The sequence below is a fragment of the Oncorhynchus mykiss genome, chromosome 28 (genome assembly GCF_057628025.1).
Source record: "Oncorhynchus mykiss isolate SJ-2025 chromosome 28, ASM5762802v1, whole genome shotgun sequence".
NCBI classification, from domain to species: domain Eukaryota; kingdom Metazoa; phylum Chordata; class Actinopteri; order Salmoniformes; family Salmonidae; genus Oncorhynchus; species Oncorhynchus mykiss.
This window is the reverse complement of record NC_143049.1, coordinates 1425016-1445647: the sequence shown is the minus strand read 5'-3', so window position 1 is coordinate 1445647 and position 20632 is coordinate 1425016. Positions and strand designations below refer to the sequence as shown.

Below are 20632 nucleotides of genomic sequence, written 5' to 3'. Positions count from 1 at the left end.
CTGTTGGAAAAGCATTCCTCATGAAGCTGGTTGAGAGAATGCCAAAATTGTGCAAAGTGGTCATCAATGCAAAGGGTTTCTACTTTGATGAATCTAAAATATATTTTGATTTGTTAACACATTTTTGGTTACAACATGATTCCATATGTGTTATTTCATAGTGTTGATGTCTTCACTTTTATTCTACAATGTAGAAAATAGTAAAAATAAAAACCCTTGGATGTGTAGGTGTGTCCAAACGTTTGACTAGTACTGTATTCAAAAGCCGTTTTGAATCTTGTATGTCAGGAGCCTAGTCAAGGAAGTATATTGTCACACTCCACTTAGACCATGGGTAACAAATTAAACCAAGCAGTTAGCCACATGGGCAGATTGTTAAATCAACAATCTGCCTCTGGTGGCTAAATTGGATGGTTGCTTTATCATTTAAGGTCTCTGATAGGTTGTTTCGTTATTTTGTTGCAATATATAATTATCTGATCAGCTGGCCATCCTCAGGATCGTGTTGAAATTATTAAGGCTTATCATTTTGAGTTCCGTCCATCTCATTTTCCATTGACTGTACTTACCAAGCCCTTGAAGTGTTCCAAAAACACATGTGATCTCACACTGAGTATACATTAAGAACAACTGCTCTTTCCATGACATAAACTGACCAGGTGAATCCATGTGAAAGCTATGATCCCTTATTGATGTTACTTGTTAAATCCACTTAAATTAGTGTAAATGAATGGGATGAGACAGCTTAAAGAAGGATTTTTAAGCCTTGTGACAATTGAGACATGAATTGTGTGTGTCTGCCATTCAGAGGGCGATTGGGCAAGACAAAAGATTTAAGTGCCTTTGGAATTGTAGTAGGTGTCAGGCGCACCGGTTTGTGTCAGGAACTGTAATACTGCTGGGTTTTTCATGCTCAATAGTTTCCAATGTTTATCAAGAATGGTCCACCACCCAAAGGATATTAACTCATTATTAGGAAGGTGTTACTAATGTTTGGTATATTCAGTGTATGTGAAATGAATGTGATCACTTGTGAAGTGTTCCAAAAACATGTTATTTTCACATGATTCCACATGTGAAATCATGTGATTCATCTGTAAGTGAGGACCCAGCAATCATTTTGATGGATATGTTATCATTAATGTGTTTATTATGAATTGTAATAAATTCATGTTATGAGTAAAATAGACATAGGGAGAGGAGTTGACTGAAATGTACTCAGAGATCAGAGGACGAGGCTATGTAACCTTAAGTCTATGTATACATTTCAGCAGGGTCTATGCTTACATTGACATCTGAGACAAAGCAGACACAGATCAATGGATATCCTCTCTTTCTGTTTATGTAATGGTACATGACATTTAAATTACATTTGCATTCAGCTTTGCAGAAAAAAGTACATTGCAGGCAAGTATGGAACAAGATAGCATTGCTTGTGTTTCACATCATTTCTTGTAGTTGCATTGATTTAAAGCTATTTACATGAACCTTTTGGCTAAAACCTGCTGCTGAAATTGGCAGAGACACAAGCAACACTTTAAAGAGCCTGCCTTGAGACAGGTTCTGAATTATGGTTTGCTTTTATGGTGTCCATGTGCAATAGGGCTGTAATATACTGTACGCTGTAAAACACAATCTACATCTCATAACTCTTAGCTCTTAAGCGGCAATCAACTGACATGTCATATCATAATGTAGTATAATGTAGTGTTAATTAATGTAGTATAATGTATTAATATACAGTATTTTAGTAATGTAGTATATTGACTATGTATTGTCATTTAGGTGGTTGAACAGATTGATCTGCTGACAGCTAACATTGACCTGGAAGAGGGATCATGTAACAGTTCCCCTCATGGTGGTGACGCCATCCCCAACCCCAGAGACTGCAGAGTCCTGATGTATAATCAGAAGACTAGTACTGGAGAGCAGATGTATACCCACAAGATCAGGACTGTTGACCTGAAGACTAATGGAGACCAGGGATTACTGTACAGAGACCCTGACCATACTGTCACCATACAAACTACCACTCCGTCCCATGTCCTCACCGCATCAGTCATCAAAACCAACCGGGTTGGCGTCACAGCCCTGAGCCCCCTGAGCCCGAGCCCTTCCAAAGACTCCAAACAGGAAAGACGCGGGCTCAACAAAGACCCTCCTATACCTGGCCCTTCCAGAGACATAAACCATGTGACCCAGACCCCTGGGCTAGAACAGATTCCCTCCCTACCCCTACTATTACCGACCCACACCCCTATCCCCACAGCCATGGTTGGATACAGTGTCCCATCTCGTAGGAGCCAGAAACCACCACTGTACCCCCACCCCAACGGACGAATGGAGAGGCTTAATAAGGGTCTGGCTCCACCACCCTACCCGGCCCAGTCAGCCCTGCCGGTCCTGCCCCACCTGGCCCAGCCACCCTACCCTACCCACCCTAACCACCCTGCCCTGCCTCCCAGTGCCCTGAAGACACCCCCATACCTGGAGAAAAGCAGACCGAGCTCCAGCATGGTGTGAGGGGACAGCCTCACTTCCGTGGGGGCCGGGAACATATATGACAAGGACAGACCTACACTGAGAGGTAGTCTGAGAGGGACTGACCAGGGACATGGTAAGTGTGTTTGTGTGTGTGTCTGCTTATGTTGTCAGTTGGGTGCTGGTGATGGGGGAAAAACTCTATAAAGTTATATATTGGGATATTATTTTTTATTTCTTAGTATTTTTTTTTACCCCTTTTTCTCCCCAATTTCATGGTATCCAATTAATAGTTACAGTCTTGTCCCATCGCTGCAACTCCTGCACGGACTCGGGAGGCTCCTGTACGGACTCGGTCGAGAGTCGCGCATCCTCCGAAACACAATCCAGCGAAGCCACACTGCTTCTTGACAATGTGCTAGCAGCACAGCTAGCACTGCGATGCAGTGCCTTAAACCTCTGCGCCATTTGGGAGGCCTCTGGGATATTATTTTTGATTATTGATCGTATTGTTTTGACTATATCACAATATAATTTTAGATTGCTGTACCTGCACTAAAACTCCAGGATTTTTTCTTCATAGCTTGTTCTCCATCTTCTTTTTAATAAAGTAGCCAATTCGTTTTCAGCACTTTTTTATTTCCATGAATGATCAAAACTTGTTTTATCATGGCTCTCTCTTCTCCCTCTGCAGAAGACATAGGTGAGCAATAAAATCACAGTATTGAATTGAAATGCATATAGAATCGTGAGAATTGCAATAGATATCATATCGGCACCTAAGTATTGTGAGAATATCATATCGTGAGATCCCTAGCAATTCCAGCCTTAATGGGTTTCTTTGTGAGATCCCTGGCAATTCCCAGCCTTAATGGGTTCCTTCCTAATGGTTCTGACTCATGACTTCAAAGAAATAGAGAGCAGGCAGCTTGTGGTTTACACAACCTGGCTGCTGATGTACAGATGTAGGATCTTAATTTGATCACTTTCCTGCAATGCAGGAAATGTAAAACTAGTAGTTTTGTTGAGATCTAAAAAGGCTTCTGTAGTTTGTAATTCCCACTTGGAAATGTCCAACTTAATTTTCCCTTACCAAAAATGTATCAACCCCTACAAATATGTAAATGTATTATAATCCACAACACATAACTGGCTCAAATTAAGATCCTTCATCGATCCGATATACAGTATGTACGTGATGCATGTACTTCATGATGGTGGTATAACAATTTGATTATACAAAATAATATTTGAGCAGCTATATTTGTGAAAATGCAAGATGATTGCTTGTATGTGTGTGTGTGTATGTGTATCTGTGTGTCTGCTAATGTTGATGTCACATGAGTTCCCACTTCTCGTTATATCTTAGTCATCATGACTTCAGAGAAGTGGAGAGTAGGCTGGAGTTCAATCATTTCTTGTAACGAGACACTGACATCTGAGATTGATAGTGGAAACGAATGTCACTAAGTATTTATAGTATAACAGTCATGAGTCAATATATATCTGAGCATTGCGGGACTACAAAATAACTCCCTGACACATTTATCTTACTATCATTCACAGATATAATATTTATAAAGATTGTGTCACACATGAAAGATCTAATTGACCACCATCAAACATCACAAATTAAGAATTCCAGAACACGTGTCTAAATGGCTGCAGAGATTTACACCACCACGTATAAATATTTGAGTAGATAAGGTCCCAAAAAATACAATATTGTTCGATTTGGTAAAGAAGCGTGAAAATTGGCACACTTTTATAATTTTTAACACTTAACAACACCTGATATAATGCCATTCATCAAAGCCCTGGGTCGGTATATAACGCCCCCTGTAGGCCAATTGTGAAAATGTTCGACACAATCCATTATGTACAAATGCACCTAATATTATTTGAATTATGCAAGATTTAAAACCCAGCAGTCTTTAAAAATGATTTTCAGGATCAAAAGGTTTTCAATAGTTGGAATATAATATTGGAATGGAATATAACCAAAACTATTAAATGACATTGGAATATAACATTTCATACAATAACTTAACTAATTAACTCAGTGTAACATTGATGTGGCAACTTTCTTATGCTCTGCTATTGCACAATTCTAAATTGTACATAGGTCCCAAATAAAGCTATCCCCAGTAAAATTGGAGCACCCCTCATGAGCCCACCAATCCAGTCCCCACCTGTGACTGAAAACAGGGGGAGAGATGCCAATTGAAAAGCTCTCTTAAAAACATAGCTAGCTATCTACCTACATAACATAAAATGCTGTGTAAAATAGCTAAAAGGTTATAAAGTAACATCAACTGTGAAGCTATCAGTCACTAGTGTAAACATTTACAACTGCAATTAAGTTATGTTATCTTTTGAATTACCTCAGACGATCTGATAGTAAGGTTGCTAGCTAGCACTCCTAGCAGCTTAGGCTAACTAGCTAGCTGGCTAGCATTTTCTGCTAGTGAAGTTGCTAGCTAGCAAGCTAGCATAAACTAGCAATAACTGGGCCAGTCATTTTCTAAAAGACAGGTAGAAACACATTCGTAACATTTTGGGGGTGTATATCATGGCTCCCCCCTCTCTCACTCTCCCCACCACAAATGTTATGACTTTACGACAGGTCATAAATACCTGGTAGAAACTGCCATGCAGTATTGAGGGAGAGAGTCTACCACAGGGCTGCCCAACAATTATTATCAGTTAAACATAGTGGCAGGTAATTTTTTACCCTTTCGACAACACAAGGGTTAAATGTGAAGACTTATTTTATCAAATCAATCCTCTATGTGTAATTATTATTACGTGATTAAACTAATCATGTAAACTTTAATTAACTAGGAAGTCTCTATTTCCCGAATTGACTCTTCAGATATTTTCATATCTTATCAAAACAGTCACTTATTAATGAATTATTATTATTACCTCATCAGTTCTTATTAGTGAACAGTGCAAACCCTTGGACATCTGCACAAACCCTAGTTTCCATAATGAATCAGCAATATACATGTTGACCTAATGATTTATTTACTAGCTAACTAAATAATCACACAGTATTACATAACAAACAAACAGTAGATATTTGGGTTCTACATGATACAAAGAAAAAGTCCCCGCGGACGAAGCCGATATGGCAGCTTGGTAGACGAAGGAAAAGGGTGGGGACTGAGAGAGCGAGACAGAGAAAACGGATTCACTACACCAAGTGGATAATTATAATCATTGAAATGCTAATCCTTTGCACATGAACGGCCGCTTATTCGAGAATAATTTAAATGTATATATTTACACCATGTCGTTGTTGTCTCTCCGTAGAAAACAGTCGCTTGTCCTGTAGAGTTCATCAGAGTCTCTGGTAAACTTTCCCAGAAGACACAATGTCTTTCGTAGTTGTAGGTGGTTAGAATGGGTACTTCAGAGTACATTTCGGAAATGTTCTTATAGAATCGATGCTTCGGCGGTTGTCGGTATTCTCGTTCTAGACTTACGTAATTTCTAGCTGCAGACCAGTAATTGTATGTCTAAGATTTGCTCTTATTCTGTAGTGATCGATAGTCTCCGAGTTGAACCATTTCCAGACGAGTAGCCAAAACTACAGCTGTATGGTCTCCGATGGCCTATAAAATTGTAGCCGTTCCAACGTGGGGACTCTGTCCCGGCATTCTCTGACTTAAAACCTCTTAGAGCCCACCCCTACTTTTTTCAACTTCTGCCTGAAAACATACCCAAATCTAACTGCCTGTAGCTCAGGCACAGAACCAAGGATATGCATATTCTTGGTACCATTTGAAAGAAAACACTCTGAAGTTTGTGTAAATGTGAATTGAATGTAACACAATAGATCTGGTTTAGATAATACAATGAAAAAAACATACGTTTTTTATTTTTATTGTTGTATCATCATCTTTAAAATGAACAAGATAAAACAAACATTCAGATAGGATGATGCGGACAATTTTAGTGAAAAACATAAGAGGGCAACAGTACTTGTGCAAAGTTTCAGAATGATAACTTCCAAAATGAGTGTGCTACATGACATTTATCATGAAGTCACCCCGGTGTCCCACACAAGTAGCCCAAATGTACCCAAGTGGCCAAATTGGTGAAGTTATACATTTTGAATGGAATAACTATATACAAAATACCAAAATGTTATTCTAACACCCCCCCCCCAAAAAAAATGGAGAAAAAAAAAATGAAAAAAATAGATACATTTAAAAAATAACAATTTCAATATTTGGAAGACCCTCAGTCCTCTACACAATATTGTGCTGCTGATGCCAGGAGCCATAGCAGTCTCTTTCTGCTGTAAAGCAGAGGGTCACCAAGCATGTAGTGCAGGTGATGGGGGACCTCATTCTGCAAAGAACACAGCGACGCCTCCATGCTGTGCCCTTTTGGCCCTGAGGCACATCCATGCCTGCATAAATAAATTTGGGCAGATGAACACCACTTGTGGCAGGACCTGGATGAACCAGCTTCAGTGGGGGATGGACACCTTGGCACTGGGGGCTCCCATTCGGAGTCAGTGTCACTGTGAAAAAAAAATTTCAGTAAGAATAGTTTCACATATGAGCCCTGTATCAACAGGTATAATAAACAGATATATATAGAGTACAGTGAACATAAGGTTGAATATATTATTATAGACCTGCTAGATCTACTGTCTCATTTATATTATGACATTTCAGCTAGATCTACTGTCTCTATTATAATACAACAGACCAGCTGTATCTACTGTCTCCATTTCACTTTGGCCATTGTTGTGGGCCTGCCCTCCCCTCAACAGCCTCAAATAGGCTATTTCATTTAACAAATAATATTTAATATTATTAATTTCAAATGATGGCATTAGCATGAGAAGAACTTACCAGTCCAACACGATGTTCTCTCCATTCAAACAATATTCCTCCATTTGGGAATGAATCATCTGGGATGCAGAGAGTGGAATGGCAATTTTCTGTGCCACGATGCCACCGAAAGCCTTTCACACTTTCTCAAGAATGCAACAATTTGATAACCGTGAGTCAAGACCTGCAAGACGTGTGAGAGACAAACTGGCAGCCATAAGAGGTCTGGGAGAAGTGGGTGGAGTGTCTGTCATGCCTCTACAACCTTGGGCCTGAAGAAACAGGAGCAGCAACTGGTTCCATTCAAAGGTACATTTTTATTTTCATATCTGTAATGTAAGTGATTTTCACTGTTCATTTTATTATGTATTGCTGTAATATAATTGATTTATGTGATTGTTTTCTGTGACACTGATAGTAATCTATTTTGTCAAAAAGTCGCTGTCCTTTCCGACAGTATATGCCCAGCAAGCCAGCAAAGTATGGCATCAAGATATGGGTGACCTGTGATGCACAATCCAGCTACGCTTGGAAGATGCAAGTCTACACAGGGAGGCCATTCAGAGGAGGCCCAGAGAAGAACCAGGGGATGCGCGTCGTGCTTGATGTGACAGATGGACCGAGGGGGCAAAATGTCACGTGTGACAATTTCTTCACCTCTTATGAACTCAGCCAGCAGCTCCGGAAGAGGAAGATCACAAGGTTGGCACAGTTAGAAAAAACAAGCCTGAGCTCCCCCCTGCACTCCTCACAACAAGGGGGAGAGATGCCTTCTCATCAAAGTTTGCCTTCACCTCCTCCACCACTCTAGTTTCTTACCTCCCAAAGAGGAACAAGAATGTGGTCCTCCTGAGCACACTGCACAAAACGGCTGAGATCAATGATCGTGAGGGCAGCCATCATCCTGGACTACAACCACAACCAAGGAGGAGTGGACAACCGGGACAAGGCGATTGGAATTTACAGCTTCAGGAGGATGACTGCCCGCTGGCCCCTGGTTATCTTCCATAACATAATTGAAGTGTCCTCATACAATGCCTTCGTGATATGGAACAAGATCAACCCTACCTGGATGCCTGATAAGCGGAACAAGAGGAGAGTGTTCATGGAGCAGCTGGGAAAGGCACTTATAACCCCACACATTCAAAGAAGGGAGTGTCTCCCCCCACAGCAGCCTCTGCAGCGCTTGTGAAAGCTGTTCAGGGGACTGAATCCTGTCCTGATCCACCTGAGGCTGCAGCTGGGACAGGCTAGAGGAGGAGTTGCCAATTCTGCCCCTAAAGAATGACTGTAAAACAAATACTATGTGCTGCACATGTTAGAAATACATATGCAAAGTCCATGCACACACACTTGCATACTGTCCTACATGTGCTAATTAGAGTTGACCTATGCAGTACCTTTAGCAATAATAATAATAATTGTAAACCTCTACTTTAGTAAAGAAAACAAATATGACAGGTGTGTTGTAATAAAAACGAGGAGTGTCCACTGACTAAATGCAGTCTTTCTGCATTGTGAAGAGGGAAAACCCAGATATTCACCAAGTTTGTGATGAATGACAGGACATTTCTTCATGCAAAATCGATTTGTGGTTTAAAATTCATTTAAGCGCTTTATTTTAGGGGTTGAGCGAAGGCGGGTCATTTTTTACCCTTCGGACAAGGGGAGTTTACAGAATGTTAAGACTACACAATGATAGTCACAGACACGACACACTCATCCAACATTTTACTAATTTTACATTTTACTAATTTACAAGTGGATTATTTATCATTCCTACTTGTATATTTAAAAACAAATTATAGATCTTACTTCATTGGAATATATCGATAACTTTTTCAAAATGTAAAAAAATTTGATAAACTTATCACAAAATTATTTTGTTGAAATATCTCCAAAAGCTATGATGACACAGAGGACATTTTTTGTTGAGCAAAAGCAGTGGCAGCCAGGGAAAGTGATCTTAATATGAATTACAGTGGTGCGAGCAGTTACCCCAGGGGGCTAGTTACCCCCTAGTACCCTAAATTTATTGATGTTTGGGTCAACGCTTCCCCTGTGTTGGGTCTACATGGCCCCAAAATAGCTTGAAAGTGTTGTATTGGTTTGGGGAACACATTCCATAAACCAACACCATAAGGCCTTTTTATGTAATTTTTTACTTATGATCGCAACTGATTTAAAAAACATAAAAAATTGTAGTAAGATTTTTATATTTTCACTGTCAGGTGTGCTCCCTCTCCGGCCTCTAGGTTACCAGGCTGCTCGTTATGGCGCACACTTGTCACCATCGTTACGCGAATCAGCGCATATTGACACTCACCTGGACTTCATATAACTGCCCTATATATGTCACTCCCTTTGGTCCCTTCCCAAGGCGTCATTGTTTCAGTTCTTGGGTCATGTCTATGCGTTGTTTGTGTTACGTGTTTGTTTCATTTATTTATAAAAAAACTCACTCCCTGAATTTGCTTCTCGACTCTCATTCACTTTCAAAGTTGTGTATTAAATACAAAGTCACCTTTTACACTTTTACACCCATGGAGCTGGTTGGCCATTTTGTAAAACTGTTATCCTAGAGTGTAATTGGTTAAATATGTACACTGTAGCTGGATATATTTATTTGAACATATACTGGCTTTTTGTAAAAGTTTTGTGATCTTAACATAAAGGGACATCAGATTTCATGTCACATTTCTTAAAAGTGCCATGGTATATATAATATATAAGCAGTATGAAACTTTGTATTTAACACACCACTTTAAAAGTGAAAATATCAACATTATACTGAGTTTTCTGATGGTTATTCATAATTGTTGCGATCATGAAGGAAAAAACAAAGGCCATATGCTGTTGGTTGATTGAATGTGTTCCCCAAACCAATACAAACATTTAAAGCTATTGTTGGGGCCATGTAGACTCAACATGTCAATACAGGTAAATGTATATGTATAAATGTATATTCACAAATGGTGCTACAAGCCAACCTGAGGCTTGGCTAAAATGGCACAATATGAGTTTTTTTCAGCATGAAAAGTTATGTGTCAGTTTTCACGCTTCTATACCACATTGAACAATTTTCTAGCTTATCAACTGGAACCAAAAATAAAATAATGAGAGAGAAAGAGAGAGTGAGCGTTCCCTTTTGTGAAGATACTGTACTTCCCTCTTGTGCAGAATGTGTGTAACTGCAATCTATTTTTTTCTGGCCTGTACCTTGTGTCTGTGAGTTGGGCAAGCACAATCTGGTTTTAATCATAAAGCCTTTGGACAGATATCAGAGCAGAATGAGGCAAACCAAAAGCTAGCTTGTTATATTTGAGATGGTCACATAAACATGAGCAGTTCTAGACTTGTTCAACATGGCGAGAGTCAAAGACGGTGTGGATATAAAGAACAGCTTCCAGGGAGAAAAGGCCTGTGACTTCTGGTTAAAGCTTTGAAAATAGGCTTTGAAATAATGGAGAAGTAGATCGACTTTTTTTGTAGAAATTGTTTCTTGTAAATCGCTTGTAAGTACACAACTATGGTTATTTTCTACGCAATACATTTTGCAGTGTTAAACTTACACTTACAGTAAAGAGTGCATTCACCATCTCAGGCAACATATGGTGCTAGTCTACAGTATTCTGATTATAGTGTTAATATTGAGTGTTAACGTAAAACTCTGCAATGTAAAAAATTAACACTGCAGTACACTTGCCAGTGTTACTGAAATGTAACACTATGGGGTAAGTAACACTCACAATGTTATTTATATTCAACACTAGTGTTGATCTAAAGTTAACTGCTATTAGTGTTAAACAAAACACTGTTGCAGCAAGTCATTTTGGATGTTGTTTTAACAATGTATGGTGTAAATCCTAAATTGCATATTTCATATGGTGCCTTTTCTTTTTGAGTGAATTGTGAAGTTACCACCCATGACTAAATTGTTAGTAAGAGGGACATGGTTGTTTAATTCATTATTTTTAAAGTCCTGTGGCTTTCACCAAATAAGTATCTAGGTGAAGGTTTTCTTTAAAATGTTACTTTATGACAATTCATTTGTTGTCCTTAATTAAGCCATTTTGCCACAACTTTGGAAGTATGTTTGGGGTCATTGTCCATTTGGAAGACCCATTTGAGACCAAGTATTAACTTCCTGACTGATGTCTTGAGATGCTGCTTCAATATATCCACATAATTTTAGTTCCTCATGATGCCATCTATTTTGTGAAGTGCACCAGTCCCTCCTGCAGCAAAGCACCCCTACAACATGATGCTGCCACCCATGTGCTTCACGGTTGGGATGGTGTTCTTCAGATTGCAAGCCTCCCCATTTTTCCTCCAAACATAACGATGGTCATTATGGCCAAACAGTTCTATTTTTGTTTCAACAGACCAGAGGACATTTCTCCCAAAAGTACAATCTTTGCCCCCATGTGCAGTTGCCAACCGTAGTCTGGCTTTTTTGTGGCCGTTTTTTTGGAGCAGTGGCTTCGTCCTTGCTGAGTGGCCTTTCAGGTTATATCGATATAGGACTCATTTTACTATAGATATTTTCTTTTTTATCTATTATCGCTCCTCTTCTCTGCTGTCCTCAAAAGCACATTGTTACGGTGCGTGAATGAGGACCCAAAAGCGAATTAACGTAAACAGAACTTCTTTAATAACAAAACATAGGTAGGCTCAGATGGACCGGCAGATTCCGACAGGACAGGACAAGGTTGCAGCAAACATGACGATAGTCTGGTTCAGGCATGAAAAACACAAACAAGAATCCGACAAAGACAGGAACAAAAACAGAGAGAGATATAGAGGACTAATCAGAGGGAAAAAGGGAACAGGTGGGAAAAGGGGTGACGAGGTAGTTAGGAGGAGACAAGGAACAGCTGGGGGAAAGAGGGGGAGAAAAGGTAACCTAATAACGACCAGCAGAGGGAGACAGGGTGAAGGGAGAGGACAGAAACAAGACACAACATGACAATACATGACAGTACCCCCCCACTCACCGAGCGCCTCCTGGCGCACTCGAGGAGGAAACCTGGCGGCAACGGAGGAAATCATCGATCAGCGCACGGTCCAGCACGTCCCGAGAGGGAACCCAACTCCTCTCCTCAGGACCGTACCCCTCCCAATCTACTAGGTACTGATGACCACGGCCCCGAGGACGCATGTCCAAAATCCTACGGACCCTGTAGATGGGTGCGCCCTCGACAAGGATGGGGGGGGGGGGGGAAGACGAGCGGGGGCGCGAAGAACGGGCTTGACACAGGAGACATGGAAGACCGGGTGGACGCGACGAAGATATCGCGGAAGAAGAAGTCGCACTGCGACAGGATTAATGATCCGAGAAATACGGAACGGACCAATGAACCGCGGGGTCAACTTGCGAGAAGCGGTCTTAAGGGGAAGGTTCTGAGTGGAGAGCCAAACTCTCTGACCGCGACAATATCTAGGACTCTTAGTTCTACGCTTATTAGCAGCTCTCACAGTCTGCGCCCTATAACGGCAAAGTGCAGACCTGACCCTCTTCCAGGTGCGCTCGCAACGTTGGACAAAAGCCTGAGCGGAGGGGACGCTGGACTCGGCGAACTGAGATGAGAACAGCGGAGGCTGGTACCCGAGGCTACTCTGAAAAGGAGATAGCCCGGTCGCAGACGAAGGAAGCGAGTTGTGGGCGTATTCTGCCCAGGGGAGCTGTTCTGACCAAGACGCAGGGTTGCGAAAAGAAAGACTGCGTAAGATGCGACCAATAGTCTGATTGGCCCGTTCTGCTTGACCGTTAGACTGGGGGTGAAAGCCGGAAGAGAGACTGACGGAAGCCCCAATCAAACGGCAAAACTCCCTCCAAAATTGAGACGTGAATTGCGGACCTCTGTCCGAAACGACGTCTGACGGAAGGCCATGAATTCTGAAAACATTCTCGATGATGATTTGTGCCGTCTCTTTAGCAGAAGGAAGCTTAGCAAGGGGAATAAAATGAGCCGCCTTAGAGAACCTGTCGACAACCGTAAGAATAACAGTCTTCCCCGCTGACGAAGGCAGTCCGGTGACAAAATCTAAGGCGATGTGAGACCACGGTCGAGAGGGAATGGGAAGCGGCCTGAGACGGCCGGCAGGAGGGGAGTTACCGGACTTAGTCTGCGCGCAGACCGAACAAGCAGCCACGAAGCGACGCGTGTCATGCTCCCGGGTGGGCCACCAAAAACGCTGGCGAATGGAAGCAAGCGTACCCCGAACGCCAGGATGGCCGGCTAACTTGGCAGAGTGAGCCCACTGAAGAACGGCCAGACGAGTAGGAACGGGAACGAAAAGAAGGTTCCTAGGACAAGCGCGCGGCGACGGAGTTTGAGTGAGTGCTTGCTTTACCTGCCTCTCAATTCCCCAGACAGTCAACCCGACAACACGCCCCTCAGGGAGAATCCCCTCGGGGTCAGTGGAGGCTACTGAAGAACTGAAGAGACGAGATAAAGCATCAGGCTTGGTGTTCTTAGAGCCCGGACGATAAGAAATCACGAACTCGAAACGAGCGAAAAACAGCGCCCAGCGCGCCTGACGCGCATTAAGTCGTTTGGCAGAACGGATGTACTCAAGGTTCCTATGGTCAGTCCAAACGACAAAAGGAACGGTCGCCCCCTCCAACCACTGTCGCCATTCGCCTAGGGCTAAGCGGATGGCGAGCAGTTCGCGGTTTCCCACATCATAGTTACGTTCCGACGGCGACAGGCGATGAGAAAAATACGCGCAAGGGTGGACCTTGTCGTCAGAGAGGGAGCGCTGAGAAAGAATGGCTCCCACGCCCACCTCTGACGCGTCAACCTCGACAACGAACTGTCTAGTGACGTCAGGTGTAACAAGGATAGGTGCGGATGTAAAACGATTCTTGAGGAGATCAAAAGCTCCCTGGGCGGAAACGGACCACTTAAAGCACGTCTTGACAGAAGTAAGGGCTGTGAGAGGAGCTGCCACCTGACCGAAATTACGGATGAAACGACGATAGAAGTTCGCGAAGCCGAGAAAGCGCTGCAGCTCGACGCGTGACTTAGGGACGGGCCAATCAATGACAGCTTGAACCTTAGCGGGATCCATCTTAATGCCTTCAGCGGAAATAACAGAACCGAGAAATGTGACGGAGGAGGCATGAAAAGAGCACTTCTCAGCCTTCACAAAAAGACAATTCTCTAAAAGGCGCTGGAGGACACGTCGAACGTGCTGAACATGAATCTGGAGTGACGGTGAAAAAATCAGGATATCGTCAAGGTAAACGAAAACAAAGATGTTCAGCATGTCTCTCAGGACATCATTGACTAATGCCTGAAAGACAGCTGGAGCGTTAGCGAGGCCGAAAGGAAGAACCCGGTATTCAAAGTGCCCTAACGGAGTGTTAAACGCCGTCTTCCACTCGTCCCCCTCCTTGATGCGCACGAGATGGTAAGCGTTACGAAGGTCCAACTTAGTGATAAACCTGGCTCCCTGCAGGATCTCGAAGGCTGAAGACATAAGAGGAAGCGGATAACGATTCTTCACTGTTATGTCATTCAGCCCTCGATAATCTATGCAGGGGCGCAGGCACCCGTCCTTCTTCTTAACAAAAAAAACCCCCGCTCCGGCGGGAGAGGAGGAGGGGACTATGGTACCGGCGGCAAGAGCTACAGACAAATAATCTTCGAGAGCCTTACGTTCGGGAGCCGACAGAGAGTATAGTCTACCCCGGGGGGGAGTGGTTCCCGGAAGGAGATCAATACTACAATCATACGACCGGTGTGGGGGAAGAGAGGTGGCCCTGGACCGACTGAACACCGTGCGCAGATCGTGATATTCCTCCGGCACCCCTGTCAAATCACCAGGCTCCTCCTGTGAAGAAGAGACAGAGGAAACAGGAGGGATAGCAGACATTAAACATTTCACATGACAAGAGACGTTCCAGGAGAGGATAGAATTACTAGACCAATTAATGGAAGGATTATGACAAACTAGCCAGGGATGGCCCAAAACAACAGGTGTAAAAGGTGAACGAAAAATTAAAAAAGAAATGGTTTCGCTATGATTACCAGAAACAGTGAGGGTTAAAGGTAGCGTCTCACGCTGAATCCTGGGGAGAGGACTACCATCCAGGGCGAACAAGGCCGTGGACTCCCTTAACTGTCTGAGAGGAATGTCATGTTCCCGAGCCCAGGTCTCGTCCATAAAACAGCCCTCCGCCCCAGAGTCTATTAAGGCACTGCAGGAAGCTGACGAACCGGTCCAGCGTAGATGGACCGACAAGGTATTGCAGGATCTTGAAGGAGAGACAGGAGTAGTAGCGCTCACCAGTAGCCCTCCGCTTACTGATGAGCTCTGGCTTTTACTGGACATGAAGTGACAAAATGACCAGCAGAACCGCAATAGAGACAGAGGCGGTTGGTGATTCTCCGTTCCCTCTCCTTAGTCGAGATGCGGATACCTCCCAGCTGCATAGGCTCAGCACCCGAGCCGGCAGAGGAAGATGGTAGTGATGCGGAGAGGGGGGCAACGGAGAACGTGAGCTCCTTTCCACGAGCTCGGTGACGAAGATCAACCCGTCGCTCAATGCGAATAGCGAGTTCAATCAAGGAATCCACGCTGGAAGGAACCTCCCGGGAGAGAATCTCATCCTTTACCTCTGCGCGGAGACCCTCCAGAAAACGAGCGAGCAAAGCCGGCTCGTTCCAGCCACTGGAGGCAGCAAGAGTGCGAAACTCAATAGAGTAGTCTGTTATGGATCGATTACCTTGACATAGGGAAGACAGGGCCCTGGAAGCCTCCTCCCCAAAAACAGATCGATCAAAAACCCGTATCATCTCCTCCTTAAAGTCCTGATACTGGTTAGTACACTCAGCCCTTGCCTCCCAGATTGCCGTGCCCCACTCACGAGCCCGTCCAGTAAGGAGAGATATGACGTAGGCGACACGAGCAGTGCTCCTGGAGTAAGTGTTGGGCTGGAGAGAAAACACAATATCACACTGGGTGAGGAACGAGCGGCATTCAGTGGGCTCCCCAGAGTAACACGGCGGGTTATTGATTCTGGGCTCCGGAGATTCGAAAGCCCTGGAAGTGGCCGGTGGATCGAGGCGGAGATGGTGAACCTGTTCTGTGAGGTTGGAGACTTGGGTGGCCAGGGTCTCAACGGCATGTCGAGCAGCAGACAATTCCTGCTCGTGTCTGCCTAGCATCGCTCCCTGGATCTCAACGGCTGAGTGGAGAGGATCCGAAGTCGCTGGGTCCATTCTTGGTCGGATTCTTCTGTTACGGTGCGTGAATGAGGACCCAAAAGCGAATTAACGTAAACAGAACTTCTTTAATAACAAAACATAGGTAGGCTCAGATGGACCGGCAGATTCCGACAGGACAGGACAAGGTTGCAGCAAACATGACGATAGTCTGGTTCAGGCATGAAAAACACAAACAAGAATCCGACAAAGACAGGAACAAAAACAGAGAGAGATATAGAGGACTAATCAGAGGGAAAAAGGGAACAGGTGGGAAAAGGGGTGACGAGGTAGTTAGGAGGAGACAAGGAACAGCTGGGGGAAAGAGGGGGAGAAAAGGTAACCTAATAACGACCAGCAGAGGGAGACAGGGTGAAGGGAGAGGACAGAAACAAGACACAACATGACAATACATGACACACATATTGTATTTGTATGATTAGCCTTGGATGAAAGAAATAACAGGCAGAGATTTAATTGGACTCATATTGGATTTATACATTGCAGGCATGACCTTTTATCTTATATTCCTACTCCTCCATCTACAGTAGCAAGGCTGAACAACAAGGACACATACTTAACCTATGAGTTCATCCTCCTTGACACTATCTAGGTTTCCATCACTACTTAATTAAAGACTATACAATACAGAAATGCCTTTATGGAAGGAGAAATACATTCTTAAAAGTCTAAGGCGTTGGGAGGGGAAGTTCCAAGCTGACATACAGTGCCTTGCAAAAGTATTCGGCCCCCTTGAACTTTGCGACCTTTTGCCACATTTCAGGCTTCAAACATAAAGATATAAAACTATATTTTTTTGTGAAGAATCAACAACCAGTGGGACACAATCATGAAGTGGAACGACATTTATTGGATATTTCAAACTTTTTTAACAAATCAAAAACTGAAAAATTGGGCGTGCAAAGTTATTCAGCCCCCTTAAGTTAATACTTTGTAGCGCCACCTTTTGCTGCAATTACAGCTGTAAGTCGCTTGGGGTATGTCTCTATCAGTTTTGCACATCGAGAGACTGACATTTTTTCCCATTCCTCCTTGCAAAACAGCTCGAGCTCAGTGAGGTTGGATGGAGAGCATTTGTGAACAGCAGTTTTCAGTTCTTTCCACAGATTCTCGATTGGATTCAGGTCTGGACTTTGACTTGGCCATTCTAACACCTGGATATGTTTATTTTTGAACCATTCCATTGTAGATTTTGCATTATGTTTTGGATCATTGTCTTGTTGGAAGACAAATCTCCGTCCCAGTCTCAGGTCTTTTGCAGACTCCATCAGGTTTTCTTCCAGAATGGTCCTGTATTTGGCTCCATCCATCTTCCCATCAATTTTAACCATCTTCCCTGTCCCTGCTGAAGAAAGGCAGGCCCAAACCATGATGCTGCCACCACCATGTTTGACAGTGGAGATGGTGTGTTCAGGGTGATGAGCTGTGTTGCTTTTACGCCAAACATAACGTTTTGCATTGTTGCCAAAAAGTTCAATTTTGGTTTCATCTGACCAGAGCACCTTCTTCCACATGTTTGGTGTGTCTCCCAGGTGGCTTGTGGCAAACTTTAAACGACACTTTTTATGGATATCTTTAAGAAATGGCTTTCTTCTTGCCACTCTTCCATAAAGGCCAGATTTGTGCAATATACGACTGATTGTTGTCCTATGGACAGAGTCTCCCACCTCAGCTGTAGATCTCTGCAGTTCATCCAGAGTGATCATGGGCCTCTTGGCTGCGTCTCTGATCAGTCTTCTCCTTGTATGAGCTGAAAGTTTAGAGGGACGGCCAGGTCTTGGTAGATTTGCAGTGGTCTGATACTCCTTCCATTTCAACATTATCGCTTGCACAGTGCTCCTTGGGATGTTTAAAGCTTGGGAAATCTTTTTGTGTCCAACTCCGGCTTTAAACTTCTTCACAACAGTATCTCGGACCTGCCTGGTGTGTTTCTTGTTCTTCATGATGCTCTCTGCGCTTTTAACGGACACTGTATTAGTGTGTAGGCTAAACCTTTCGGATGCTACAGACATTTTCATGAGAAGACCGATTTTTGGAATCTCCTAGTCTGACAAACAGAGCTGTAAACTGCCACTTTCCACCACAGATGCAGAAGGGCGACATAGGTGGATGCTGTGGATTGAGTAGCAGCCCATGCAAAAACATGACAGCTCTAGCTTAAACTGACGGATTTTGATGTTAATTTTTTTATTATGTTACATAGATTTGTGCACTCGTGTGTCAATAGACTCTAGGGGGTTAAATGTATATCAATTTATTGGCTTCACTGGGGAACAGGGTCAATTCAATTCAGCAGGTAAGCTGAAATTGTAAGAATTTAAATGGAATTGACCTCAACCCTTCTGGGCAGATGCTCTTGATACAGAATGTAAAGCCACAATTGGTAATTTGTTATGTTTTTAACCAAAACAGTGCCTTCAGAAAGTATTAACACCCCTTGACTTTTTCCACATTTTATTGTTACAGCCTGAATTTAAAATTGATTAAATGTCAATTTTTTTGTCACTGGCCTACACACAATACCCCATAATGTCAAAGTGGAATTATGTTTAATAATTTTTACTAATTCATAAATAATGAAAGGCTGAAATGTCTTGAGTCATTAAGTATCCTTTCTTATGGCAAGCCTTAATAAGTTCAGGGAGTAACAGTTTGCTTAACAAGTCACATAATAAGTTGCATGAACTCTGTGTGCATTAATAGTGTTTAACATGATTTTTTGAATGACTACCTCATCTCTGTACCCCCACACATACAATTGTCCCTTAGTCGAGCAGTGAATTTCAAACACAGATTCAACCATAAAGACCAGGAAGGTTTTCCAATCCCTCACAATGAAGGGCCTACCTATTGGTTGATGGGTAAAAAAAGAAAAAGCAGTTATATCCGTTTGAGCATGGTGAAGTGATTAATTACACTTTGAATAGTGTAACAATACACCCATTCACCACAAAGATTAATTTTACAGCGTTTAATGGCTGTGATAGGAGAAACCTTGTTGTTTCTCCACAATAAATCAAATCAAATCAAATGTATTTATATAGCCCTTTGACATCAGCTGATATCTCAAAGTGCTGTACAGAACCCCAGCCTAAAACCCAAAAGAGCAAGCAATGCAGGTGTAGAAGCACGGTGGCTAGGAAAAACTCCCTAGAAAGGCCAAAGCCTAGGAAGAAACCTAGAGAGGAACCAGGCTATGAGGGGTGGCCAGTCCTCTTCTGGCTGTGCCGGGTGGAGATTTTAACCGAACATGGCCAAGATGTTCAAATGTTCATAAATGACAAGCATGGTCAAATAATAATAATCACAGTAGTTGTCGAGGGTGCAGCAAGTCAGCACCTCAGGAGTAAATGTCAGTTGGCTTTTCATAGCCGATCATTAAGAGTATCTCTACCACTCCTGCTGCCTATAGAGATTTGAAAACAGCAGGCCTGGGACAGGTAGCACGTCCGGTGAACAGGTCAGGATTCCATAGCCGCAGGCAGAACAGTTGAAACTGGAGCAGCAGCACGGCCAGGTGGACTGGGGACAGCAAGGAGTCATCATGCCAGGTAGTCCTGAGGCTACCTAGGTCCCAGGTCCTCCGAGAGAGAGAAAGAAAGAGAGAAAGAGAGAATTAGACAGAGCATACTTAAATTAATTTGGGACACCGGATAAGACAGGAGAAGTACTCCAGATATAACAAACTGACCCTAGCCCCCAGACACATAAACTGCTGCAGCATAAATACCGGAGGCTAAGACAGGAGGGGTCAGGAGACACTGTGGCCCCATCCGATGATACTCCCGGACAGGGCCAAACAGGAAGGATATAACCCCACCCACTTTGCCGAAGCACAGCCCCCACACCACTAGAGGGATATCTTCAACCACCAACTTACCATCCTGAGACAAGGCCAAGTATAGCCCACAAAGATCTCCGCCACGGCACAAACCAAGGGGGGGCTATACTAACCTAGATGGCAGAGTGAAAAGAAGGAAGCCTGTCCAGAATATTCCAAAACATGCATTCTGTTTGCAATAAGGCACTAAAGTAAAACTGCAAGAATGTAGAACTGAAATT

The 20632-nt window shown here is 43.2% G+C and overlaps 1 protein-coding gene across 5 annotated transcripts in view; it reads left to right on the top strand.

The window, feature by feature from the left end:
• Positions 1-20632, top strand: part of LOC110508306 (uncharacterized) — a 101639-nt gene that overhangs the window by 4956 nt on the left and 76051 nt on the right. For 2 of the 5 annotated variants that reach the window (XM_090225725.1, XM_021588720.3), the window contains exon 2: positions 1786-2617. In XM_090225725.1, coding sequence (XP_090081851.1) covers positions 1786-2523 — 738 coding nt within the window. In that variant the 3' untranslated portion in view covers positions 2524-2617. Of the gene's footprint in view, positions 1-1785; positions 2618-2774; positions 3217-7425; positions 7644-7772; positions 9295-20632 lie in introns of those variants that run through there. The other 3 variants (XM_090225726.1, XM_021588721.3, XM_090225727.1) reach the window with 3 other exon arrangements.